Below are 27,203 nucleotides of genomic sequence, written 5' to 3' on the forward strand. Positions count from 1 at the left end.
GTTTGAATCTCCTCCTGCATCAGTTCCTTACACATTTAAATTGGGTCAATGGTCACATACAGTTTCATGCTTCTCTGTGGATTTTTTTTCTTTTTCGCTGTGCGTTCCCCTTTCTGTCTACGCGATATATTTACATACTTGTTTTGTTTGTCATCTGCAGGACTACAGTCTACCCAGCCTCCAGCCCTCTGGCATTCACAGTCATTCAAAGCAGATTGTAACGCCAAAAATGTGGAGCCCCAGACCTACACATTCGGTAGGTAGGCTGTGAAGTTGTAAATGTAGACTCTTTTCACCATTATTATAGATTTCTACATTATGTGTCTATCTCAGGGTTACATTCCTGTCATGGACAGTGCACCACAGCCCTCCCCTGAGCCAGTGAGGACAGCGAGACAACAGGAGACAGCTAGACTTAGAGTTGAGACTGCCACTACTCACACTCCTAGTGACGAGGTAAATACACACACAGTTTCTATTTTCTGTCTCACAATGGACAATTAAGTTATATTCTGCTCTTTCTTTTTATCATTGACTCCCTCTCTCTTCTCAGGAGACTGCTGACGGAGAGAGGGAGATCTCCTTTTCCATCGCTGGCACCTCAGACTGCCTCCACTCATCTGAAGACTGCTTTCAGTTCCAGATAAAGAAAGAGGGAGACAAGGAGAGCAAAGCAAAACACTACTTCCCCACACTTCCACTGGACACAGATACCTTGGAGACTTGCAGCGTCTACACTTCTGAAAAACTCAACTTCTTATAGAGCACAGAGAAGAGGCGTGAATGGAGGTAAAGAAAGAGCGGGAGGAGAGAAAATAGTGGAGGGCGATATGATTAAACTGTTCACGGGTGATATTGTAATTATAGTGCCTTCGCTTTCAGAACCCTATTTGGATCTGTTTGGGTATTGCATATTACTTCATATAATTTCTTTATGATCATGTTGTTACGCACGCTTCTAGGAAGAGGGAACGCAACACCCTGCTACAACTCAACTCCCCGTGAAGTGAAAGAGTTATGGACTGTAGGCGTGAGAAAGGACAACAAAAAGGCAGAATTGACCGTTTACTAGGATTTTATTCCTTTACACGGTAATATGGGGAAAAGGGGCTGGACGGAACCAAAGCAAAGAAAGTAAATGTCAAAGCCCCCCTCTCTCCTATCTAACCTGCCTACCCACTACTTACCTAACTTAGCACCACCTGGTGCACTAACTAAAATACAGGGGGTGGTCCACCCAGGTCTTACCTAGTGTGCCTAGACAGTGAATATACTACGGGTATATGTATGCCCGCAGGCCTCTTGCCTAAGCACTCCCTAGGTGCCTTCCCCTTCCCCCCTGGGAACAAATGAAACAGAATATCAAACAATTACTCAAACAAACTAATAAACAAAGGACATCAAATAAGCTCTAGCTGAGCAACAATCTCACACGGAACATACCAACTGCTCCCAGCAACAACTAACACAGTACATACCAACGACCAACATGCTATGACCCTCTGCCATCAACCTCCTCTCTCAGCAATGATCTATATAACATTCAATCTCAGCCTGCAATGATCTCAGCCTGCAATGATCTCAGCCTGCAATGATCTCAGCCTGCAATGATCTCAGCCTGCAATGATCTCAGCCTGCAATGATCTCAGCCTGCAATGATCTCAGCCTGCAATGATCTCAGCCTGCAATGATCTCACTCTTCTGAACAACAGAACACTGGCTTTTATAGCTTCAGAAGGCATTGTTAATTGGAGACAGCTGCGTCTTGACGAGGGGGCGGGGTCAGCTCTCCAATCATCAATTTGGGCCGACCAATCAGCTGCCTGGGGAGAATTTCAGGAAGCCATCTCCTGAAACACACACACTCAAATACAAACTACAACACAGAAACTGGGGAACGTAACACATGTCATTATCATTCCTTTTAAGAATGAGATGAGCAATATCCTCCATTTTGGCATATCACTCCTTTGTGCAACTGGATAGGTAATGTTTCCAAAAATCAACCTGCCGATTACTTTGTGCTACCTACCAAGGAACCCTCAGGACCACACATTTAAACCTGTACTGTAAGCTATAGATGACTGTATATATGTGTAAATATATGGAAGTTATGTTAGGATGGAGAAGAGATGTCAACGTTAAAGAAGAGATGAGGAATTGTCAGATTTTGTAATAGAATATGGGAATTGCCTCTCAATTTAAAAGTATATCTAACTGCATGTGTTACCTACTATTAAACAAGTAAATTAACACAAAATAATAAAAATAAACTTTTATTAGATTACATATCTTTACATAACATATACGTTTGCGAATGCCATAAAATGGTGTACATGATTAAATTGCTGTTACATTATTTCACAAGGTATTCACATTGTCATTGAGGTTTTATAGAATGGATTATAATATGTTTGAAGTCATATACCTTTCCCAATGTTTTGTGTATTAACGTATCATTGGTTTGTTAGTCAAGTAATGAATGAAGCTCGAGAAAATAAAAGGAATTAAATCTAGTTATGAAAGTTGTCGTAGTCATGACAGTGGGGGAACGAAGAAGAGCTCGCTTTGGAGGACTGATGCTATCCCAGCGTGCACTGTTTTCGACGCGGCAATGAAACGCCAGCGTGCGAACTTGGAACAAAACAAAAATAAAGTAGGCACAATAGTTGCCTAAATAGTTGCAAGACTTTCAAGATAGTTTGCCATCAAGCGTAACACAAAAAAATCGTGTTTAGCTACAGAGGGACGTGCACTTGAAATATGTCTTTGGTTTGCGCAAGTAAGTTGAACATGCTTCTGAAGTTGAATGAGCTAGATCGCTTACCTAGCACCCTGCTAGCTAACGTTAGTGTGGCTAACTTGCGAGCTAGTAACTGATGCCTTGTATTTGTAGTCTTGTCACTTTTCTGCAACATGGTATTCATGGTGGCTTACTAGTTATATTATCTATCCATGAAACAATAGCTAACAATTGTATGTATCCTCTTATGTTACCCCACTCAGTTTCCAATGAGGTCCCGGAGCACCCTTGCGTGTCCCCGGTGTCTAACCAGGTGTTCGAGCGCCGACTGATCGAGAAGTATATCGCAGAGAATGGAGTGGATCCAATGAATAGCCAACCACTGTCGGAAGAGCAACTTATCGATATAAAAGGTAAGCAGGGCAGGGAGAGACAGTTAACGTACTCGGTCGAATCGATTACATCAAATATGTATTTATGTACTGATTTTAGTTTTGGCTTAGAAGGAAATCCTAAGTAGGTTCCATGTATTAGAAGAGATGTTTTCGAAATGGATTTGAATCAATGTTGTGCCGCCTTCTGTTGCCCAGTGTCTCATCCTATCCGACCAAAGGCTCCCTCTTCTACCAGTATCCCTGCCATACTCAAGGCTCTGCAAGATGAGTGGGTGAGTGTCTAGGCAGACTGGTTTGTAGTCTACCTGTGGACAGTGTTACAACAGAATACTCTTCCTCTGTATTATTAAATCTTTCCCTTAATGTATTCTGTCTCTTTCAAGGATGCGGTCATGTTGCACAGTTTCACTCTGAGGCAGCAGCTGCAGACGACTCGCCAGGAGCTCTCTCACGCCCTCTACCAGCATGACGCAGCCTGCAGAGTCATTGCTCGTCTTACCAAGGAGGTCACTGCAGCCAGAGAGGGTAAGAGAGGGCCAAGGGATCTCTATAGTCTGAAGTCACTTCCTCACCTTCTCTCATTCACTGACCTGTGAAGGCAAAATGCTTACTCTTTGCCCATTCTCCCATTCAACAGCCCTGGCCACACTCAAGCCCCAAGCCGGATTGGTGGCCCATCAGGCTATGCCCGCCTCTCAGCCAGCCGCTGGGGTGAGTGATTAGCGCTGATTCCCATCCATCAAACAGGATTCCTGTCCATCAGAGATTGAGGATAGATGTTTTCTCTTTTCTAAGTATTGTTCTCTCTGTTGTTTTGACTCCCTTTCTCAGGGTGCTGGTGGGGAACCAATGGAGGTTAGTGTGCAGGTGGGAATGACTCCAGAGATCATCCAGAAGGTAAGAGCTAATTTCCTCTTCATCTTTTTACCCCCTGTGATTAGTGTTCTCATTACTCTGAGACCCTCTCAATATGGGATAGGATTTGTGATTCATTGAATTCTCATTAGTCTCTTTCCTGCTCCTCTACTGTTCTGTTTTCAGCTTCAAGATAAGGCTACTGTCCTTACCACAGAGAGAAAGAAGGTAAGATTTTCATTCAAGAAAATGTCTGTCATGCGTTGTAGGCTTGCAGAGATGGATGATAAAACACTCAATCTTTTAATAAACTTATTTTGTCCCTTGTGTTTGCTCACTCCTCCCTTTCTCTCCCTAACCAGAGAGGAAAGACCGTGCCAGAGGAGCTGGTCAGGGCTGAGGATCTGAGCAAGTACCGCCAAGTGGCTTCCCACGCTGTGAGTACTACTATCTGTAGGACTGTAATAACCTGTAGCTGGGCTGACTGTGCTGCTTAGCACTACTATCTGAGGTTGCCCTTAGCTGTCTGTCTGTCCATATAGTGACCATGTTCTTTTGAATGTCTCAGGGACTTCACAGTGCCAGTGTCCCAGGAATCCTGTGTATGGACCTTTGTCCTTCAGACACCAACAAAGTACTCACTGGTAAGTACCCCTTGCTTTTTCTAACAGCTTTTTATTTTCTCTCCATCTCTTTTTCTTGCATATCTAAATAGAACTATCAATCAAATGTCATTGATGACTATCTTGTTGCCAGGTGGGGCTGATAAGAATGTGGTGGTATTTGATAAGAAGGAGGAGCAGATCATTGCCACCCTCAAGGGTCACACCAAGAAGGTCACCTCTGTCATCTACCACCCCTCCCAGGTAACAGACCTGTCTATACACCTGTCTAGCTCCTAACGTTTTATGGAAATTAACTCAATTATGCTTTATATGCTACTTTTCAACATCATGTATACAGTGAAATTAAAATAGAATATAAAGATAAGTTGATTTGTGGTATCTATATACCCCGGTCTAAAATGTGCTGTGTTGTTGTGTGTAAATCTCCCTTATTTCCTTCCTCACTTTAGTTTTTTTCTTTTATTTGTATTTTCCATCTTTCTTTCCTCTCCAGTCTGTGGTGTTCTCTGCCTCTCCAGACAGCACCATCCGGGTGTGGTCTGTTACTGGGGGCAACTGTATCCAGGTGGTGCGAGCTCACGAGGCGAGCGTGACCGGGCTGTCACTTCACGCAACCGGGGACTACCTTCTCAGCTCTTCCGAAGACCAGGTAAGTCCATTGTACTGGTAGAACACCTGAGTTCAGCATGTTGTTACAACTCCTGAGTCCACTGGTCTGTTGAATATAATGACACCAGCTGCACTGTTGTCAAAAGTAAATGTAATGGCACCTCTGTGTTGCTGGATGTATGTTAACACTGCATTCCTCTCTATTTTTCTCAGTACTGGGCCTTCTCGGATATCCAAACTGGCCAAGTCCTTACCAAAGTCACAGATGAGGCTGCTGGTGTTGGTAAGTGGGTTTGTGGTCAGGTCTATGCGTATGGACACAAAAGATGGGTTACTATTTTTGTCTGTGTCTCATATCTCTGCCCCCTCCTCCTCCTCAGCTCTGACTTGTGCTCAGTTCCACCCTGACGGTCTGATCTTCGGGACGGGAACCGCCGACTCCCAGATCAAGATCTGGGATCTGAAGGAGCGCACAAACGTGGCCAACTTCCCCGGCCACTCTGGCCCTGTCACCTCCATCGCCTTCTCTGAGAACGGATACTACCTGGCTACAGGTCAGTCGCTCTCCAACCTCACAAAAGTGTAAATAATGTTGGATTTCTCATGGATTCCCTGACCCAGTCTCTCTCTCTCTGTGCTCCAGGTGCCCAGGACAGCTCTGTGAAGCTGTGGGATCTGAGGAAACTGAAGAACTTCAAGACCATCGCCCTGGACAACAGCTATGAGGTGAGAATGAGAGACTGTGCGGAGTCTGTTAGCTACAGATATGGGTCAACTTCTCACTAATTTAGCTCATGTACTGCAAATAACATGGTTATTTCTTGCAGAGTTTTTCACTGGAATTTTATTTACTCTCTCTCAGGTTAAGTCTCTGGTGTTTGATCAGAGTGGTACATACTTGGCTGTGGGTGGATCTGACATCAGGGTGTACATCTGCAAGCAGTGGTCGGAGGTCCTCAACTTCAGCGGTGAGAAAAACAACTGAACAGAATATTTAACTCAACTTTCATCAGACCTTGTGTGCTCACTGTACAAATCATACATACACATGGTTAGGAAAAACTCAGTGACCTATTGCATGTGTCATCTTACACCGAGTCACCTTAAACATGTATATTTTAAAACATTTTTCTTCCTCTTTTTCCCAGACCATTCTGGCCTGGTGACAGGGGTGGCGTTCGGAGACAATGCTCAATTCCTTTCCTCCGCTGGAATGGACAGAAGCCTCAAGTTCTACAGCCTGTAGATTAGTACAGACGGATGGATAAAGTGAGAGGAAAGAGAGCGAGGATAAGATTGGAGGGTTCTGGTTAGGCCTAATCTCGAATCTAGACCAGTGTGATCATTTTGACTCTGCTACACAGCTATCTGTTTTGTGAAATATAGACCGGTGACCAGGGGGTAGATGGTTGAATCCTTATGATTTATTTGATGTTCTTGTATTGCTGAGATCAGAATCCCTATCCGAGGTGCGTTCAATAAGGGAAATAGTTTGCGAACATACAAACATATTCCATTTGTTTTGTGTTAGCCGCGACCGTTAGCTAACCGTCTGAGAATATAGTGTACGGCGAACGTAAGTGTCTGTTTCTGGTCTAAACTGCTGCTAAAAACAATCAAGTGGCCATGTAGACTTTCTACTATATTTAGTAGGAGTAGGTAAGTCGTTTTCAGTTTGAATATTGTTGCTAAAAAGTCACAGTAATCCTTAAAAAATGCTGTTTGATGTTTCACCGTAACATATTGGAATGTTCATTCAAATCGTTCAACTGAAATTGTTACTCTGGCAGCAAGCCCTGTTTTAACTCGCCTCTGGCCTAGGCAGGAGCTTTTTAGTCAGAGTTACCAGCAGATTATGAATTTAGCATTTTGAAAATGGACCTGTAGTTATTTAGGATCCCAGGGTGGGTGGAGGAACGGGTGCTGTGGTATTTACTTTTCCCTTCATGTATTCTTCTTAAATCCCCTCCCCAGACGTCTGTTCTTCTCCTTTCAGTGGTTAAACCAACAGCTCTCAGCTGTTGAAATATCATTTGTTGTAACTGTTTTCACATTGTGTAAGCCAATTCTCTATATTGCTGTGTTTATTCAAAGGTCTCCTTTCCCTTCCACCCTTTTTACACTTCAATAAAGCAAGTTATTTTTGTAGTGACGGCCAGCTATTTGCTTGATCAATGGAATGTATTGTGTATGCCTCAAGTTGTCCTTTCTGCCTGTCTGAGGCACCAGTATGACTTTGATCCCAATAGACTGTGTGCTCTGCTTTGTACATGTTGTCTCTATGACAGGGGTGGATAGATCATCTAGCTGGTTGAAATTGACAATGTTTTATAAATAAAACAATGAAAAAGGTGACATGGCTGGATAAAAAAAAAAAGTGAATATTTTCTCTGTTATACTAATCTATAATGAGCCTTTGGTTGATCGGTGGGCAATGGCAGGTGTGGTGATAATGATGATTTGTCACCACAGATGGTTTGTTAGTATAGCAGGTTAGGATCATTAACGTGGCTGGTTACTAATATAGGAGGTTAGGTGAATTAGCTTTGCGGTTAGAGCTTTAGGCCAGTAACCAAAAGGTTGTTAGTTCAAATCCCCAAGGTGAAAAATCTGTTCGACTCCCCGAGCTGACAAGGTGAATCTGTCGATGTGCCCTTGAGCAAGGCCCTTAACCCTAATTGCTACTGGGTTACTGTTGATAATGGCTGACGGGCCGTGATCCCACTCTCTCCGAAGGTGTCTCGGGGAGTTGGGATATGCAAAAAACACATTTCCAATTCACACGTGTATAATACATGCGAAATAGGACAAATATAAGCACCCACCAAATTATTAACGTAGCAGGTTAGGAGAGTGAGGTTAAGGTCACAGGAAAAACATCCCCACAGCATGATGCTCCCATCACCATACTTCACTGTAGGGATGGTGCTAGGTTTTCTCCAGACATAACCTTTGGCATTCAGGCCAAAGAGTTCGATCTTGGTTTCATCAGACCAGAGAACCTTGTTTCTCTTGGTCAGTGTCCTTTTTAGGTTCCTTTTTGGCATACTCCCAAGTGGGCTGTCATGTGGCTTTTACTGAGGAGTGGCTTCCGTCTGGCCAATCTACCATAAAGTCCTGATTGGTGGAGTGCTGCAGAGATGGTTGTCCTTCTGGAAGGTTTTTCCATCTCCACAGAGGAACTCTGCAGCTCTGTCAGAGTGACCATTTGATTCTTGGTCATCTCCCTTGATTGTTCAGTTTGGCTGGGTGGCCATCTCTAAGAAGAGTCTTGGTGGTTCCAAACTTCTTCCATTTAAGAATGATGGAAGTCGCTGTGTTCTTGGGGACCTTCAATGCTGCAGAAATGTTTTGGTACCCTTTCCCAGATCTGTGCCTCGACACAATCCTGTCTCGTAGCTCTACAGGCAATTCCTTCAACCTCATGACTTGGTTTTTGCTCTGACATGCCCTGTCAGCTATGGGACCTTTATATAGACAGGTGTGTGCCTTTCCAAATCATGTCCAATCAATTGAATTTACCACAGGTGGACTGTGGTAAATTCGAGTTGTAGAAACAGCTCAAGGAGGATCAATGGAAACAGGATGCACCTGAGCTCAATTTTGAGTCTCGTAGCAAAGGGTCTGAATACTTATGTAAATAAGGTATTTCTGTTTTATTTTTAATACATTTGCAAAAATGTCTAAATGATTTTTGCTTTGTCATTATGGTGTATTGTATCTAGATTGATGAAAAAAAAATGTTTTAATCAATTTTAGAACAGGGCTGTAACGTAACAAAATGTGGAAAAGGGGAAGGAGTCTGAATACTTTCTGAATGCACTGTATATTTTGTATTTCTCAACTTTAAATATTCAGCTCAATAGCCACTATTTTACAACCAAGATATTTGATATGGCTTTTGAGATCATATGGAGCAGCGTGTGCTCGGAATTTGCACACCGGCCATTGCGAGGTCTTAGGCCTAAGGTCTCATGGGTAATAGCTTACAACTGCACATTTTATTAGGACACTAAATTTACTGTTGGATGAATACATGGCTACTAGCAGTGGGTATTATATCTAGAGTTAGCGATTTAGTTACTGTTTTGAGTTTCCACTTCCTCAGGATTTGAACCCCAAATTATTTAGCCTATGAACAAAACAACAAATCGGGAAATTCTGGTGTCCTATTTTGACAGTAAAATATAGCAACTATATTCTAATTGTCAACCCAAAATTCATGACAAATTACTGAATTATGTTGCGCATCAAAATATCTTGAATCATGCATTCCTGCTTGGACGTGTTAGATGAAACAACTTAGTTATTGAATATCTCAGTAGCCTATTTATTATACTTCTTAATAAAGCATGAATGACTGGGACACTGCCACCACCTGTAAAAGTTATTGACACCAGTGGAAAATGTTAGTCTGGAGCCCTGTAATAGTAATTAACACGTAGGGTAGGTGTCGATTCAGGGGAGCACAAATGACAGGCACTGATTTGCAATATAGCCTAAGTCATTAGCTTGGCTTTTATAACTTATATTTGTTACGCAGACAGACAGATGGAGAACAAGAAGAAGCACAGAGTGACAGCAGAGAAGATGCTGAGACAGATAGACAGCACAACATGGAGGCAACACATATGTCTAGAGCAGAGACCGTTATAGTGGTGAGTTGTATCTCCAGACAGAGACCGTTATAGTGGTGAGTTGTATCTCCAGACAGAGAGACAGTTATAGTGGTGAGTTGCATCTCCAGCCAGAGACACAGTTATAGTGGTGAGTTGTATCTCCAGCCAGAGACACAGTTATAGTGGTGAGTTGTATCTCCAGACAGAGACAGTTAGTGGTGAGTTGTATCTCCAGACAGAGACACAGTTGTAGTGGTGAGTTGTATCTCCAGACAGAGACACAGTTGTAGTGGTGAGTTGTATCTCCAGACAGAGACACAGTTGTAGTGGTGAGTTGTATCTCCAGACAGAGACACAGTTATAGTGGTGAGTTGCATCTCTAGACAGAGACACAGTTATAGTGGTGAGTTGTATCTCCAGACAGAGAGACAGTTATAGTGGTGAGTTGTATCTCCAGACAGAGAGACAGTTATAGTGGTGAGTTGCATCTCCAGCCAGAGACAGTTAGTGGTGAGTTGTATCTCCAGACAGAGACACAGTTGTAGTGGTGAGTTGTATCTCCAGTGGTGCTTTTACGTATTGTATTTGTTTTAAACATGATCTGGTTAAAAAAGAGGAGGATCGGATCTCGCCAGACACTGGAACAGAAGTGGTTGAGAAACACTACAGATCTCGCCAGACACTGGTACAGAAGTGGTTGAGAAACGCTGTACAGATCTCGCCAGACACTGGAACAGAAGTGGTTGCGAAACACTGTACAGATCTCGCCAGACACTGGTACAGAAGTGGTTGAGAAACGCTGTACTGTACTGCCAATGTTATGTGTCAGCACTACTGTCTGTCTAAGTAGGGTGTGTAGGGTCAGGGTGTGTGTATGGTGGCATGCACAGTGATGTGGGCTGGTGTGGATAAAATGCCAGGGCCCAATGCATGTCCCAGTCTGCAGCTGCAAGTTTGTGTTTTTTTAACAAGGCTGATTGAGGAATTTGGGCTAAGATAGGGAAGAATAGAGAATAATATATATATACTGCAGGGTAGAAAACTCAACATGTTTTTAAACGTCCACTTGCCATCTAACCAGTCTGTCTATAGGCCTCTGACCTATGTAAATAAAGTTTGGGAACGTTAACAAATAACGTGACATGAAACCAGCGAACGGGAAGGGCGAGTCATTTCTCTCGCTCCTTCCCCTAAGAACTTCACCAAAGACAGTACTCGTGATTACCGTTCTCCTACCGGCAGGATATTATGCTGGCAGGACGATTGCAAAATGTATGTATAAAAAAAGTCCCCCGGCAAAGACATGCTAAACTTTGACTAGCAATAAAACATTTAAAAAAATCCCAGCATTGCAACAACCTCTGAAGAAATATATGTATAATTTGACGTATTTTAATTTTGTATTATTTATACCAGAATTTATTTTGAAAGTTTACAAAAATACTGGTATATTGAACGCTTTTGTGTAGGCTATATTTAAAGAAATACACTTTTAATAAAATACAAATATATGTTATTGGAATTACTCAATAGTATCTGCAAAACTTAAATGGTTCTCTTGTGCTGGGCACCAGGTTTAATACAGAGTACTGGTGACTCCTTATACCTAGGTGTCTAGTTAGACTGTAAACTCTCCTTCCAGACTCACATTAAGCATCTCCAATCCAAAATTAAATCTAGAATCGGCTTCCTATTTCGCAAACAAAGGATCCTTCACTCATGCTGCCAAACATACCCTCATAAAACTGACTATCCTACCGATCCTTGACTTCGGTGATGTCATTTACAAAATAGCCTCCAACACTCTACTCAGCAAATTGGATGCAGTCTATCACAGTGCCACCCGTTTTGTCACCAAAGCCCTATATAAACAACCCACCACTGCAACCTGTATGCTCTCGTTGGCTGGCCCTCTCTTCATATTCGTCGCCAAACCCACTGGCTCCAGGTCATCTATAAGTCTTTGCTAGGTAAAGCCCCGCCTTATCTCAGCCCACTGGTCACCATAGCAGCACCTGCCCGTATGTAGCATGCTCCAGCAGGTATATTTCACTGGTCATCCCCAAAGCCAACTCCCCATTTGGCCTCCTTTCCTTCCAGTTCTCTGCTGCCAATGACTGGAACGAATTGCAAAAATCACTGAAGCTGGAGTCTTATATCTCCCTCACTAACTTTAAGCATCAGCTGTCAGGGCAGCTTACCGATCATTGCACCTGTACACAGCCCATCTGTAAAAAGCAGCCCACCCAACTACCTCATCCCCATATTGTTATTTTTTTTTTTTGCTCCTTTGCACCCCAGTATCTCTACAGTCGTGGCCAAAAGTTTTGTGAATGACACAAATATTAATTTTCACAAAGTCTGCTGCCTCAGTTGGTATGATGGCAATTTGCACATACTCCAGAATGTTATGAAGAGTGATCAGATGAATTTCAATTAATTGCAAAGTCCCTCTTTGCCATGCAAATGAACTGAATCCCAAAAAAGCATTTCCACTGCATTTCAGCCCTGCCACAAAAGGACCAGCTGACATGTCAGTGATTCTCTCATTAACACAGGTGTGAGGGTTGACGAGGACAAGGCTGGAGATCCCTCTGTCATGCTGATTGAGTTCGAATAACAGACTGGAAGCTTTAAAAGGAGGGTGGTGCGAGGAATCATTGTTCTTCCTCTGTCAACCATGGTTACCTGGAAGGAAAAACGTGCCATCATCATTGCTTTGCACAAAAAGGGCTTCACAGGCAAGGATATTGCTGCCAGTAAGATTGCACCTAAATCAACCATTTATCGGATCATCAAGAACTTCAAGGAGAGCGGTTCAATTGTTGTGAAGAAGGCTTCAGGGCGCCCAAGAAAGACCAGCAAGCGCCAGGACCGTCTCCTAAAGTTGATTCAGCTGCGGAATCGGGGCACCACCAGTACAGAGTTTGCTCAGGAATGGCAGCCGGCAGGTGTGAGTGCATCTGCACGCACAGTGAGGAGAAGACTTTTGGAGGATGACCTGGTGTCAAGAAGGGCAGCAAAGAAGCCACTTCTCTCCAGGAAAAACATCAGGGACAGACTGATATTCTGCAAAAAGGTACAGGGATTGGACTACTGAGGACTGGGGTAAAGTCATTTTCTCTGATGAATCCCCTTTCCGATTGTTTGGGGCATCCGGAAAAAAGCTTGTCCGGAGAAGACAAGGTGAGCGCTACCATCAGTCCTGTGTCATGCCAACAGTAAAGCATCCTGAGACCATTCATGTGTGGGGTTGCTTCTCAGCCAAGGGAGTGGGCTCACTCACAATTTTGTGGGGTGGGAAATTCTCAGTAGGGTCTCTACTAACCAAACTGTGTAGATTTGGAGGGGACCTTGTCATATATACCTAGCAGCACTTCGTTCTCCACCCCCTTTATAGCGCCCAATGCAGTATTCTGTAATAGACCGTACATGGGATACTTATTGGCTTGTAGAGAGAACTTTTCTACCTGTCTCAGCTAAAGGGGGGAGGGAAATACGCATTAGGGTCTCTACTAACCAAATAAGGTTATCTTTGTATGGGGCTTTCTCTCTATAAGCCAATATGTATCCCATGTACAGTCTATTACAGTGAATGTGTCACGGCCATCGAAAGAACTGGACCAAGGTGCAGTGTGGTGATCGTACATATTCCTTTATTTAAGAATGATGCCGACAAAAACAATAAACCATACAAAAAAACGACCGTGAAGCTAAAGGGCTATAGTGCCACAAACAAAGTTAACCTCCCACAAAGACAGGTGGGAAAAAGGGATACCTAAGTATGGTTCTCAATCAGAGACAACGTTAGACAGCTGTCCCTGATTGAGAACCCTACCCGGCCAACACATAGAAATACAAATAATAGAACTAAAGAACATAGAATACCCACCCCAAATCACACCCTGACCAACCCAAATAGAGACATAAAAAGGATCTCTAAGGTCAGGGCGTGACAGAATAGGGGCTATGGAGGGGGCCGGGAATTAAGTGCTCCTTGGTATGACACAGTCCCACTCCAAAACTAACCCTATTTGATAGTAGAGACCCTACTGAGTATTTTCACCCCACTTTAGCTGAGACAGGTAGAAAGTTTTCTCTCTACAGCCCAATATTCTCAACATACCAGCTTCAACATTGTATTTTGTCATTATTGGTATTAACAAATTTTAAAAAACACACATAATTTGTATCTGTTTCGTAAATTACCCAGTGCATTTTCTTATTGTCACAATAGAAGTGGTCATATCATTTTAATCAATCCTTTGAATTAATTATCCACATTGCAATGTTTTGAAATGCAGTTTTTTTTTGAAGGCAACGAAAGTGACGTCATCATTTGCGCTGCTGGCAGAATACTGGTGTACCGGTGACAGTAAGAATGTTAAGACACTGACTTTACCGTCAAAAGAAATTTGTTTGCCACTGTTTGTTGTTATTTTCTGTCATCTCGAGCTAACTCTCACAAGCAGCCATCACATTCGATCGAGCGGGACAGATTGAAGAGAACAGGTAAAGTTTATACATTTGCAACGTGCTTTGTTCTCAAAGGATAGATTCGTGTATGGTGGTCGGTCAACAAGTTGTCTAATTTCAGTTACAGGTATGTGGATAACTTGAACCTTCTGTTGTATGCTATTTGAGATGCTGACATTGGAAAAATACAAGTTGCCTAATAATAACTGATTTATAGCCTAATAATGCACTTATATGGAAACATAGTGGCCAAACAGGATCCGTTTTTTTGTGGTTTTGACTGACAAGAGAGGGGGGAACATTTGCCAACTTTTGCATACAATGTTGCCAACAATGTCTCATGATGACAGCAACTCTTCCCGCGAAATTGTTACATTAAATTCGTCTGGAATGATTGATGCTGGACGAATTCGCGGCATTTGTGGGTGGTGCATCTTTTTCTGGTAAAGCGAAACCGAACCTATCACTCATTGTGTAGTCTATTCGTTCAGTCTCTCTCCAGTCTCCGAAAAGTCCTTGAAATTCCTCACTATGGACCTGTTTTAGTTACCCACATGAAGGGTGGTCGTGTATTGAGACCTAAGGCTAGATGTAGTGACTTGCTGTCAGCATTTCATTAGTTGGGAAGCGCAGCTTGAGTGGAAATTCCACTGTTTTGCAATTCATGTGACTTTTTCAGTTAGGCAGAGGGGCCTGAATACATCCTTCCCTTTTCTGCAACTGCCTTCTGACAGCTGTTTTTGAAGCCACGGGTGTAGGCCTATTGCTCTGGTGGTGTCCTACCTCAAGAGTTTAGCCTCTTGCCGTGCACTTTAATACAATTACCACAATATATCTCTTCTCCTTATCTCTCATTACTCTTATCTATTTACTCCTTCTATCCAATCTGCTTTCCAACTGTGTCTCTTTCTCGACCTTATCCAACTTCCCCCTCTCTCTTGCTCTCTTCTCTCCCCCTCTCCCTCTAGGACTATCTCTAGGTGGTGATGGGTTCTATGTTCCGTAGTGAGGAGGTATGCCTGGTGCAGCTCTTCCTCCAGTCTGGTTCGGCCTATAACTGTGTCAGTGAACTGGGAGAACTGGGCCTGGTCGAGTTCAGAGACGTGAGTTCTGTTCTCCCCTGATCTCGTTTGTCTCATATCTTCGCGTGACTAAAGATTCACTGGCTTAGAACTACTAGCTGCAACTAATATCTCAACCCGTCTTGCTGTGAATAACTAAGTTTGACATTAACGACGTGTCAACTAAATAAAGCCTAGTGTGAATAACTTGTGAGTAACTAACTGTCTCTTTTGCTAATTCCCGCCGTGGTGAATCAGTTGAACCCCAATGTCAACTCCTTCCAGAGGAAGTTTGTGGGGGAGGTGAGACGATGTCAGGAACTGGAGAAAACCTTCAGTGAGTATCTAGATCTCTCACACTATCGTCTCCTAAACCGCTCATTAAAACCCAAATCCTAATACAGGAAAATTATGTTTGACAGTTTTCTCCTATGCATTTCTCTTTCTCTCTCTCCTTCGGTCTTTCTCTCCCTCCATCTCTCTGTCTTTTCATCCTTCTCTCCACTCAGCGTTCCTGGAGCAGGAGCTCAATAGGTCCCTGTTGCCCCCCTTCCATGGCCCGACCCCCTGCCCGACCCCCTCGGCCCCCCAGCCCAGAGAGTTGCTCACCATTGAGGAGGAGAGTGAGAGGCTGGCCAGGGAGCTCAAAGAGGTGTCCAGGAACAGAGACGGTCTCAGAGCCCAGCTGATCCAGCTCAGCCAGTACAAAGGAGTTCTCACCCAGACCCACTCCCTCACCGCCTCACAGGTCAAAACTACACCTCCCATCACCACCCTCTCTCAATTCAATTTCAATTTAAGGGCTTTATTGGCATGGGAAACATATGTTAACATTGCCAAAGCAAGTGAAGTAGATAAATAAACAAAAGTGAAATAAACAATGCAAATTAACAGTAAATATTACACTCACAGAAGTTCCAAAATAATAAAGACATTTCAAATGTCATATTATGTCCAAATACAGTATTTTAACGATGTGCAAATAGTTAAAGTACAAAAGGGAAAATAAATAAACATAAATATGGGTTGTATTTACAATGGTGCTTGTTCTTCACTGGTTGCCCTTTTCTTGTGGCAACAGGTCACAAAATGTGCTGCTGTGATGGCACACTGTGGTATTTCACCCAGTAGATATGGGAGTTTATCAAAATTGGGTTTGTTTTCGAATTCTTTGTGGATCTGTGTAATCTGAGGGAAATATGTGTCTCTAATATGGTCATACATTTGGCAGGAGGTTAGGAAGTGCAGCTCAGTTTCCACCTCATTTTGTGGGCAGTGTGCACATAGCCTGTCTTCTCTTGAGAGCCAGGTCTGCCCATGGCGGCCTTTCTCAATAGCAAGGCTATGCTCATTGAGTCTGTACATAGTCAAAGTTTTCCTTAAGTTTGGGTCAGTCATAGTGGTCAGGTATTCTGCCACTGTGTACTCTCTGTTTAGAGCCAAATAGCATTCTAGTTTGCTCTGTTCTTTTGATAATTCTTTCCAATGTGTCAAGTAATTATCTTTTTGTTTTCTCATGATTTGGTTGGCTCTAATTGTGTTGCTGTCCTGGGGCTCTGTAGGGTCTGTTTGTGTTTGTGAACAGAGGCCCAGGACCAGCTTGCTTAGGGGACTCTTCTACAGGTTCATCGCTCTGAAGGTGATGGCTTTGTTATGAAAGGTTTGGGAATCGCTTCCTTTTAGGTGGTTGTAGAATTTAACGTCTCTTTTCTGGATTTTGATAATTAGCGGGTATCAGCCTAATTCTGCTCTGCATGCATTATTTGGTGTTTTACGTTATACACAGAGGATATTTTTGTGGAATTCTGCATGCAGTCTCAATTTGGTGTTTGTCCCATTTTGTGAATTCTTGGTTGGTGAGCGGACCCCAGACCTCACAACCACAAAGGGCAATGAGTTCTATAACTGATTCAAATATTTTAAGCCAGATCCTAATTGGTATGTCGAATTTTATGTTCCTTTTGATGGCATAGAAGGCCCTTCTGGCCTTGCCTCAGCTCGTTCACAGCTTTGTGGAAGTTACCTGTGGCGCTGATGTTTAGGCCGAGGTATGTATTGTTTTTTGTGTGCTCTAGGGCAACGGTGTCAAGATGGAATTTGTATTTGTGGTCCGTGCAACTAGACCTTTTTTAGAACACCATTATTTTTGTTATACTGAGATTTACTCTCAGGGCCCAGGTCTGACAGAATCTGTGCAGAAGATCTAGGTACTGCTGTAGGCCCTCCTTGGTTGGGGACAGAAGCACCAGATCATCAGCAAACCGTAGACATTTGACTTCAGATTATAGTAGGGTGAGGCCGGGTGCTGCAGACTGTTCTAGTGCCCTCGCCAATTCGTTGATATATATGTTGAAGAGGGTGGGGCTTAAGCTGCATCCCTGTCTCACCCCACGGCCCTTTGGAAAGAAATGTGTGTGTTTTTTGGCAATTTTAACCGCGTACTTGTTTGTGTACATGGATTTTATAATGTACAGTTGTGGTCAAAAGTTTTGAGAATGACACAAATATTCATTTTCAGAAAGTCTGCTGCCTCAGTGTCTTTAGATATTTTTGTCAGATGTTACTATGGAATACTGAAGTATAATTACAAGCATTTCATAAGTGTCAAAGGCTTTTATTGACAATTACATGAAGTTGATGCAAAGAGTCAATATTTGCAGTGTTGACCCTTCTTTTTCAAGACCTCTGCAATCCTCCCTGGCATGCTGTCAATTAACTTCTGGGCCACATCCTGACTGATGGCAGCCCATTCTTGCATAATCAATGCTTGGTGTTTTGTCAGAATTTGTGGATTTTTGCTTTTCCACCTGCCTCTTGAGGATTGACCACAAGTTCTCAGTGGGATTAAGGTCTGGGGAATTTCCTGGCCATGGGACCCAAAATATCTATGTTTTGTTCCCCGAGCCACTTAGTTATCACTTTTGCCTTATGGCTAGGTGCTCCATCATACTGGAAAAGGCATTGTTCGTCACCATACTGTTCCTGGATGGTTGGCAGAAGTTGCTCTCGGAGGATGTGTTGGTACCATTCTTTATTCATGGCTGTGTTCTTAAGCAAAATTGTGAGTGAGCCCACTCCCTTGGCTGAGAAGCAACCCCACACATGAATGGTTTCAGGATGCTTTACTGTTGGCATGATACAGGACTGATGGTAGCGCTCACCTTGTCTTCTCCGGACAAGCTTTTTTCCGGATGCCCCAAACAATCGGAATTTACCCCAGTCCTCAGCAGTCCTCACCTGTACCTTTTGCAGAATATCAGTCTGTCCCTGATGTTTTTCCTTGAGAGAAGTGGCTTCTTTGCTGCCCTTCTTGACACCAGGCCATCCTCCAAAAGTCTTCGCCTCACTGTGCGTGCAGATGCACTCACACCTGCCTGCTGACATTCCTGAGCAAGCTCTGTACTGGTGGTGCCCCGGCCTAGGAACAGTGGGTTAACTGTCTTGTTCAGAGGCAGAACGACAGATCCTTTCGGTTACTAGTCCAATGCTCTAACCACTAGGCTACCTGCCGCCCCAGGAAGATGCAAGAGCTAAGGATGATGTTAAAGATTTTAAGTATAGCCAATTGGAATTTGTTGTCTGTATATTTTATTATTTGATTTCTCTCGCTCTCTCGCTCTCTCGCTCTCTCTCACACAACCAGACACACTCCTTCAGAGAACATAAACTACTGTTTGGATGTGTTAAAGTCTCCCGAACCCTTTTTATTGTTTCCTTTTACAGGCTCCACCTCCTCTACGTGAAACAGTAGGCATATTGGAGCCTAACCGACAGGATGTCCACCTCCGGTAAACATCATTGGTCAAAGTGATTGCCAGTGTCCTTCCACCTTATTTTTTTTTTTTTACATTGGCTCTGGACAATGATTGATCTTCAACTTGGTCAACATCCTCTTTTGCCAACTTACCTATTTTTTTGCTCGTCTCTCATCCTTCTCTCTTCTGCAGTTTTGTGGCTGGTGTGGTCCACCCCTGGAAAGTCCCATCATTTGAGCGGTTGCTATGGCGAGCATGCCGCGGTTACATCGTCGTGGACTTCAGAGAGATGGAGGAGCAGCTGGAGCATCCTGACACGGTGAGGAGAGAAGGAGAGGAGGAGGAAAGAAATGAAGAGAAAATGTATACTTAAAGTAAAACTCCACCCTATCTTTTGGTGTTTGTTTCATTAGTCCATAATTGATCAAGTTGCATCATATGCTAAATGCATAATACCGGCTGTATTTCTGTATTTTGGAAGTTATATATCTTGAAACAAATACTAAATGAAACAAAAACCAATTTTTTGGGGGGTGGAATTTTCCTTTTAAGTAAGAGTGGCAAACAAGATGGTCAATGCATCAACATTTCTAATATGTGATGGGATTGCAGGGGGAGATGGTGCAGTGGACAGTGTTCCTCATATCCTACTGGGGAGATCAGATCGGACAGAAGGTCAAGAAGATCTGTGATTGGTGAGTAAAACCTGTTCACTTCTTGTGGTGTCATTTACCACATTGCGGTGGTCCATGTACATGCTTGTTTAATGACCCTTGTCTTTCTTGCACCTCCTTGATAACTTGCATTTACAGCTTCCACACGCAGGTGTTTGCATATCCTGACAGCCCCACGGAGAGAGAGGAGATTCTCCAGGGACTGCAGGGCAGAATTGAAGACATCAAATCAGTAAGTCAGACACTAGCGCTGTATAAAATGCACTCACCTTCAACTTTGTTGCTCTATCACTAAACTTCACTAGACATCCTTGGGTGCAGCAAACAGAGCGAACGTTTACTGTCTGTAAAGCTCCCCCGGACGCCATCTCTAATCCACACCTCCCCCTTTCGTCCTTCACCCCTCCGACCTCCCCTCCTCAGGTCCTCTTTCAGACAGAGCAGTTCCTCCAGCAGATGTTGGTGCGTGCAGTAGCGGTGTTGCCCCAGTGGAAGGTACAGGTCCAGAAGTCTAAGGCAGTCCAGGCCGTACTGAACCTCTGCAGCCCCTCCGTCACCAACAAGTGTCTGATCGCTGAAGCCTGGTGTCCCGTCAGCAAGCTGCCCGAGCTACAGAGCGCCCTGAGGGAAGGAGGGGTGAGCGAGGGGAAGGAAACAGGGACGGGGAGGTGGGAGACACAGAAGAAGGGAGAATAGAGGAGGGACAGAGATTGTGTGCGGTTGAGTAACGCAACAAGAGCGAGTTAGTTGTATGTTGTTGTCACGCAGTTTAAGTATAGGCATGGATGTCATTTTACACAGTACCCTAAACGTGTATGACTTTAAGCCCCTCATCTTCTCTCTGTCTCTACCCCTATCAGAAGAAGAGTGGCAGCGGGGTGGACTCGTTCTACAACCGCCTCCCCTGCTCCACGCCTCCTCCTACCCTGTTTCCCACCAACTCCTTCACTGCAGGCTTCCAGAACATTGTAGACGCCTACGGAGTGGCCAGTTACCGCGAGGTCAACCCAGGTATCAGCCTAATCAATACATCAACTCATTTAGCGGTCACTTCCAACCTCTAACCAGCCAACAACCCAGGGAAGAACCAGCTCCTCTGGTATATGTCAACGATCAGAACTATTATGCCCCCCGTTCTCTCGTTCGCCCCTCTCTCTGTTTTCTCCTCTCCTACTTTCTCTGGCTAACCTCTCTCCTTTCCCCATATCTCCCTCCCCCTTTCTCTTTTCCCCCTCTCTCTCATTCCCTCCTCCCCTCTGTCTCTGTAGCGGTGTACACCATCATCACGTTCCCCTTCCTGTTTGCCGTGATGTTTGGGGATGTGGGTCACGGTCTGCTGATGTCCCTGGCTGCCCTCTGGATGGTTCTGGAGGAGAAGGACCCCAAACTCAGGAACAACACTAATGAGGTCACACAAACACACACACAGTCACACCTTTTCATACACACCCTTTAAAGTGGGAGACTGACAAATATACTGATTCAGAGGAACAGTCCTAATATAATGTCTCTGTGTGTGTGGTTTAGATCTGGCGGATGATGTTTGGAGGACGTTATCTGATCCTGTTGATGGGACTGTTCTCTGTCTACACTGGGGCCATCTACAACGAGTGTTTTAGCAGAGGACTCAGCCCCTTCAGCTCCGGCTGGCATGTAGGACCCATGTTTGAGAACGGAGAGTGGAAGTAAGGACACACACACACACACATGCGTGTGCCCATGCCCGTCACTCACACATGTATAACAGCGCCACAATCACTTTTCTGATTGTCCTGTATGTTATGTTTACAATATGAGTTTTGTGTCTCTCTCTCTCGCTCTCTTTTTCTCTTAGTCCAACAACTGTTAAAGACAACAACTTCCTGTCCCTGGACCCTAACATCACTGGGGTTTTTACTGGACCCTATCCCTTTGGCATCGACCCAGTATGGAAATGCACCTCACACTGCCTCCATCTTTCTCTCACTCCTCCATCTATCTCTTCCTCATCTCTCAGTAATGATTGTTTCCATGACTGTTCTTATGAGTAACTGTGCTGTCTGTCTGTCCCTCTCAGGTCTGGGGTATGTCCAACAACCACCTGACGTTCCTCAACTCCTACAAGATGAAGATGTCTGTCATTATCGGGGTCATCCACATGACCTTCGGAGTCTGTCTGGCCTTCTTCAACTACATGTGAGGGAACGTGTGTGTGTGTGTGTGTGTGTGTGTGTGTGTGTGTGTGTGCCTGTACGGGTTGGGGTCAATTCCATTTCAATTCAGAAAGTAAATCATATTTCAATTTTTTTTTCATTGAAAAGCATTGTAGAGAATTAGAATTTTAGTGTACTTCCTGAATTGACCCCAATCCTGGTGTGAATGGAACGGCAAAGGAGTATCACTGTAATCTAATACATTTCTCACCATCCCTCTTGCTATCCCTACCCCTCTCTCTCTACTCAAACCCATCCTTCTACCTATGCATTCCTTACTCATAAACCTACGATTCCCTCTCTACCCATCTCTCTCTACTAATCCCTCTCCCTCTACCCACCCACTTCTCTCTTTCTCTCTCTATTCATCCCTCTCCCTCTCTCCCCCGTCCCTCCAGACACTTTAACCAGTTGAGCAGTGTGTTCCTGGTACTGATCCCAGAGCTGTTCTTCATGCTGTGTCTGTTTGGTTACCTGGTCTTCATGGTCATCTTCAAGTGGCTGGCCTTCGACACGACCCACTCTAACTCCGCCCCCAGCATCCTCATCCACTTCATAGACATGTTCCTATTCGCTGAGAACAAGGACAACCCGCCCCTCTACGGAGGACAGGTGTCTGTCTGAATGTGTCTGTCTGAATGTGTGTGTTTTGTGGGGAAACCTGGTGCCACTGTACAGGACTGGTATGTTTGTGGAAGGGCACACAACGCGCTCACTCCAATGTACTTATTTGTCTAAAGTATGCTTAATGTTAGCTGAGTCATTGAAAATATAATCTATAGGTAAACAATAGTATGGCAGCATGCTCTCTCCAAAATACAACCTGCACTCGTGTGTGTGTTTGTGTATGACGTTCTAACTCCCTCTCTCTGTACTGTAGGTGGTGGTGCAGAAGGTTCTGGTGGTACTGGCACTGTGTTCTGTTCCAGTCCTGCTGCTGGGGAAACCCATCCATCAATACATCACACACAAGAGGAAGCACCGGCACATGGTGAGCAACTGTGTTGTGTGTGTCTTGTCTGGATGTGTGCTATGCCTATTGATTTGCGTGTAAGTATCTAGGATGACTTTGTTTAGTCTTATGTGTATAACATCTGTATGTGTAATATATGTAAACTCAGCAAGAAAAGAAACGGCCCTTTTTCAGGACCCTGTCTTTCAAAGATAATTAGTAAAAATCCAAATAACTTCACAGATCTTCATTGTAAAGAGCTTATACACTGTTTCCCATGCTTGTTCAATGAACCATAAACAATTAATGAACATGCACCAGTGGAACGGTCGTTAAGACACTAACAGCTTACAGATGGTAGGCAATTAAGGTCACAATTATGAAAACTTAGGACACTAAAGAGGCCTTTCTACGGACTCTGAAAAATACCAAAAGAAAGATGCCCAGGGTCCCTGCTCATCTGCATGAACGTGCCTTAGGCATGCTGCAAGGAGGCATGAGGACTGCAGATGTGGCCAGTGCAATAAATTACAATGTCTGTACTGTGAGACGCCTAAGACAGCGCTATAGGGAGACAGGACGGACAGCTGATCGTCCTCGCAGTGGCAGACCACGTGTAACAACACGTGCACAGGATCGGTACATCCGAACATCACACCTGCGGGACAGGTACAGGATGGCAACAAGAACTGCCCGAGTTACACCAGGAATGCACAATCCCTCCATCAGTGCTCACATTATCCTCAATAGGCTGAGAGAGGCTGGACTGAGGGCTTGTAGGCCTGTTGTAAGGCAGGTCCTCACCAGACATCACCGGCAACAACGTCGCCTATGGGCACAACCCCACCGTCACTGGACCAGACAGGACTGGCATAAAGTGCTCTTCACTGACAGGTCGCGGTTTTGTCTCACCAGGGGTGATTGTCGGATTCGCGTTTATCATCAAAGGAATGAGTGTTACACCGAGGCCTGTACTCTGGAGTGGGATTGATTTGGAGGTGGAGGGTCCGTCATGGTCTGGGGCGGTGTGTCAAAGCATCATCAGACTGAGCTTGTTGTCATTGCAGGCAATCTCAACGCTGAGTGTTACAGGGTATACATCCTCCTCCTCATGTGGTACCCTTCCTGCAGGCTCAACCTCACATGACCCTCCAGCATGACAATGCCACCAGCCATACTGCTCGTTCTGTGCGTGATTTCCTGCAAGACAGGAATGTCAGTGTTCTGCCATGGCCAGCGAAGAGCCCGGATCTCAATCCCATTGAGCACGTCAGGGACCTGTTGGATCAGAGGGTGAGGGCTAGGGCCATTCCCCCAGAAATGTCCGGGAACTTGCAGGTGCCTTGGTGGAAGAGTGGGGTAACATCTCATAGCAAGAATGGGCAAATCTGGTGCAGTCCATGAGGAGGAGATGCACTGCAGTACTTAATACAGCTGGTACTGATACTGACTGTTACTTTTGATTTCGACCCCCCTTTTGTTCAGGGACACATTATTCAATTTCTGTTAGTCACAGTTTATGTCTCAGTTGTTGAATCTTGTTAAGTTTGCTGAAAATAAACGCAGATGACAGTGAGAGGACGTTTCTTTTTTTGCTGAATTTATTATGTATTACTATATGTATTTATATACAGTATGTATTATAATCTCTGTGAGTGGGTCTGATGTGATTGTGTCTTCCAGGCAGGAGACAGACGACCTCTGTTGGCTGAGAACAATTCCATCAATGCTCATCAGGGAGAGGTGGGGAGTCACAGAGAGGAGGAGGTGGTGAGAGGGAGAGGGGGAGCGAGTCATCACTGTGTTACCCATGCTAGCTCTGTTTCAATGTACTCATAGCCCAAGCTAGTGTCACAAGTAATAACATATTACTCCGTCCAACTTCTCTACCCTTTTTCACTGTCTTAAAAAAAATGCGTCTCTAGGATTTTGACGCTGCTGATGCGTTCATGCACCAGGCCATCCACACCATAGAGTACTGTCTAGGCTGCATCTCCAACACAGCCTCCTACCTACGACTGTGGGCCCTCAGCCTTGCACACGCACGTGAGTCACACGCGCACACACACTTTCCCCACTGATTTACAGTGACTTACTGATCGCACACTGACTCATTTCTTCAAGAGTGCTAACTCATTCTAGCGCCTACTCAGTGTGTCCCCTTTCACCCTCCAGAGCTTTCGGAGGTGCTCTGGGTGATGGTGCTGCATAACGCCCTGACCTGGCAAGGCAACATGGGATCTGTGATCCTGTTTCTATTCTTCCTCGCCTTCGCGGTGCTGACAGTCTCGGTCCTGCTGGTCATGGAGGGCCTGTCTGCCTTCCTGCATGCCCTGCGTCTGCACTGGTGAGAGAAGGGGGACGCAGGCAGGGAAGGGTAGAGGTGGGGGGTGAGAATGAGTGAGAGATGGTGGGAAGGAATTAGACGAAGGGGAGAGGAGTGTGTGAATGGAGAATAAGATAAAATATATTATTCATGAAAAAAATGTAATGCAATATTGTCTGTTGATTTTTGAAAATGTTGTCTCTCCTAGGGTGGAGTTCCAGAATAAATTCTACAGTGGAACTGGCTACAAGCTGAATCCTTTCTCCTTCTCTTCCATAATCCACGCCTCGTCCGCTCTGTGATCATTTAAACGATCAATGAATTATGATTGCCAAATGGTTATATTAACTTGCTCTGCACCTATTACACTGCACACATTTCAGAATGATTGCTGTCTTTTTTTGTATGCTTGGTGTTTTGTAAAATGTGTTCAATGTACAAGAATGCATTTAGGCCTTTGCACTATGGTATGGAGTGTTTATGTGCCTATTTCAGCATGCATGCTGTGTCATCAAAATCAGATTTTCTTTCTTGTTCCTTCTTTGCACTGATCATGGGGTGGGTCTGTAAATTCACTCTGGCTGTCTACTCTGATTTCAGGAATTTACGAACACGCAACACCCGTTGAATAAGTAACATGCTGTGTCATCAAAATCAGATTTTCTTTCTTGTTCCTTCTTTGCACTGATCATGGGGTGGGTCTGTAAATTCACTCTGGCTGTCTACTCTGATTTCAGGAATTTACGAACACGCAACACCCGTTGAATATGACTGGTGTCTGCAAAAAATATATAAATAATTGTTGCCAGCAGCACAGTTAGTCACCAATGCCCTAGATAACACGGAAATAGTCTAACCAGCTCTGCTAGGGTGAATAAAATAGTCAGTGAGGTGTTTGTTCTCTCATTTGTGTCTGGATGTAGCTAGCAAGCTAGCCAACTTTAGCCAGTTAGCTCGGGTGCTTGACTGCCATTGTGAGGTCAGAACGCTCGGATAAACCCTACTCCTCCAGTGTGCGCTCTGAACACCCCGAGAGCAAAAAGCTCTGAATTCACGAAAGGGCAATCTAACAACGCTCTGAATTTATGAAAGCCCAGAGCGCACTCCAGAGTGAATTTACGAACACACCCCATGTGTCCCAACTTCCAGTAATGTACCCTTAGATAATATGTTGTTTAAATAATATATTAACAGTAATACATTCACAGCCTCCCTGTTTATCGTTCAAAGCATTATTTGAAAATGAATAACTCAGGAAATGGGTGCTATTGACTTTCCCACATGACCGTGATCTCAAAGTCAGTAAAGATAAGGCACACACCAATTGTCTTAACTCATCTGTTGTGGTCTTGAAGAGAGTCCACATAGACATGATTTTGCTATGATGGTGTAGTATTATCTAAAATAAGGTCGCACGACAACGAGGTTCTAGCTCCAGCATGTTTACTAACCTAACCCTCGCATGTCATACGTAGGTACGGATATCCCCAAGGGACATCCTACGACAGATGGTAACATGAACAACCCTTTATGGTACTCAACACCTCTTTCTTATGTCATATTTGAACACGGTTAATAATTATGGAAAGGGAAACTTGTAAACTCATGTGTCATTCACATTCTGTTTGATCTGAACAGAGAACCATCTGAATGAAGATCATTGTTTTGCCAATGTTCTGCCGCATTCTCTGTATGATGGTTCACATCGTACTGTCTGTCTCTTTGCACTATCACTGTGTTAAACTCTAGGGCTGAAATTAAATTAAAGCCAGTTTCTTCCAGACGGTTCTTGTGTGGGTATGCGATTTGACTTGTTCCTATTGTAGAAATTAGGCAAGTCAGACATTTTCTTTAAATTTCTTTAAAAAATATATAGAATTGTATTTATTATTTTTTATTATCAAATCAATACAAAAAGTA

General features: G+C 44.1%; 2 protein-coding genes across 3 annotated transcripts; both read left to right on the forward strand.

Moving 5' to 3' along the window:
• Window positions 1-2,615: 2,615 nt before the first annotated feature.
• Window positions 2,616-7,378, forward strand: LOC120047479 (pre-mRNA-processing factor 19-like). The gene is made up of 16 exons (XM_038993011.1): window positions 2,616-2,782; window positions 3,007-3,156; window positions 3,334-3,410; window positions 3,522-3,663; window positions 3,776-3,849; window positions 3,970-4,035; window positions 4,180-4,221; window positions 4,356-4,430; window positions 4,562-4,637; window positions 4,750-4,859; window positions 5,113-5,268; window positions 5,442-5,511; window positions 5,609-5,782; window positions 5,872-5,954; window positions 6,091-6,196; window positions 6,377-7,378. Exons 1-16 carry the CDS (start codon window positions 2,764-2,766, stop codon window positions 6,472-6,474), a joined length of 1,518 nt encoding a protein of 505 aa, XP_038848939.1. The 5' UTR covers window positions 2,616-2,763; the 3' UTR covers window positions 6,475-7,378.
• Window positions 7,379-14,209: 6,831 nt separating this feature from the next.
• On the forward strand, window positions 14,210-27,066 carry LOC120048160 (V-type proton ATPase 116 kDa subunit a3-like). 2 transcript variants are annotated; one of them, XM_038993908.1, is made up of 20 exons: window positions 14,210-14,359; window positions 15,292-15,426; window positions 15,643-15,721; window positions 15,894-16,132; window positions 19,108-19,172; window positions 19,332-19,458; window positions 19,752-19,834; window positions 19,952-20,045; window positions 20,237-20,449; window positions 20,674-20,824; window positions 21,082-21,221; window positions 21,341-21,498; window positions 21,648-21,738; window positions 21,870-21,988; window positions 22,404-22,617; window positions 22,886-22,996; window positions 24,641-24,727; window positions 24,883-25,003; window positions 25,133-25,304; window positions 25,492-27,066. In XM_038993908.1, the coding sequence occupies exons 2-20, from the start codon at window positions 15,310-15,312 to the stop codon at window positions 25,583-25,585; spliced, it is 2,475 nt and encodes an 824-aa protein (XP_038849836.1). In that variant the 5' UTR covers window positions 14,210-14,359; window positions 15,292-15,309; the 3' UTR covers window positions 25,586-27,066. The 2 variants fall into 2 exon arrangements, with proteins under 2 accessions (XP_038849836.1, XP_038849837.1); XM_038993909.1 differs by having other exon boundaries at window positions 24,641-24,700.
• The last annotated feature ends 137 nt before the right edge of the window (window positions 27,067-27,203 follow it).

This window comes from Salvelinus namaycush, chromosome 5 (genome assembly GCF_016432855.1).
Source record: "Salvelinus namaycush isolate Seneca chromosome 5, SaNama_1.0, whole genome shotgun sequence".
Lineage (NCBI taxonomy): Eukaryota > Metazoa > Chordata > Actinopteri > Salmoniformes > Salmonidae > Salvelinus > Salvelinus namaycush.

What these genes read in the sequence shown, in the direction of transcription:
- LOC120047479 (XM_038993011.1), top strand. An exon ending in CCTCTCAGCCAGCCGCTGGG is followed by an intron (nt 3,850 to 3,969) that starts GTGAGTGATTAG and finishes TCCCTTTCTCAG; the next exon opens with GGTGCTGGTGGGGAACCAAT. An exon ending in CCCTGGACAACAGCTATGAG is followed by an intron (nt 5,955 to 6,090) that starts GTGAGAATGAGA and finishes ACTCTCTCTCAG; the next exon opens with GTTAAGTCTCTGGTGTTTGA.
- LOC120048160 (XM_038993908.1), top strand. Translation starts at nt 15,310, where the DNA reads ATGGGTTCTATGTTCCGTAGTGAGGAGGTATGCCTGGTGCAGCTCTTC. An exon ending in CTGGCCTTCTTCAACTACAT is followed by an intron (nt 21,989 to 22,403) that starts GTGAGGGAACGT and finishes CCGTCCCTCCAG; the next exon opens with ACACTTTAACCAGTTGAGCA. An exon ending in CCTCAGCCTTGCACACGCAC is followed by an intron (nt 25,004 to 25,132) that starts GTGAGTCACACG and finishes TTCACCCTCCAG; the next exon opens with AGCTTTCGGAGGTGCTCTGG.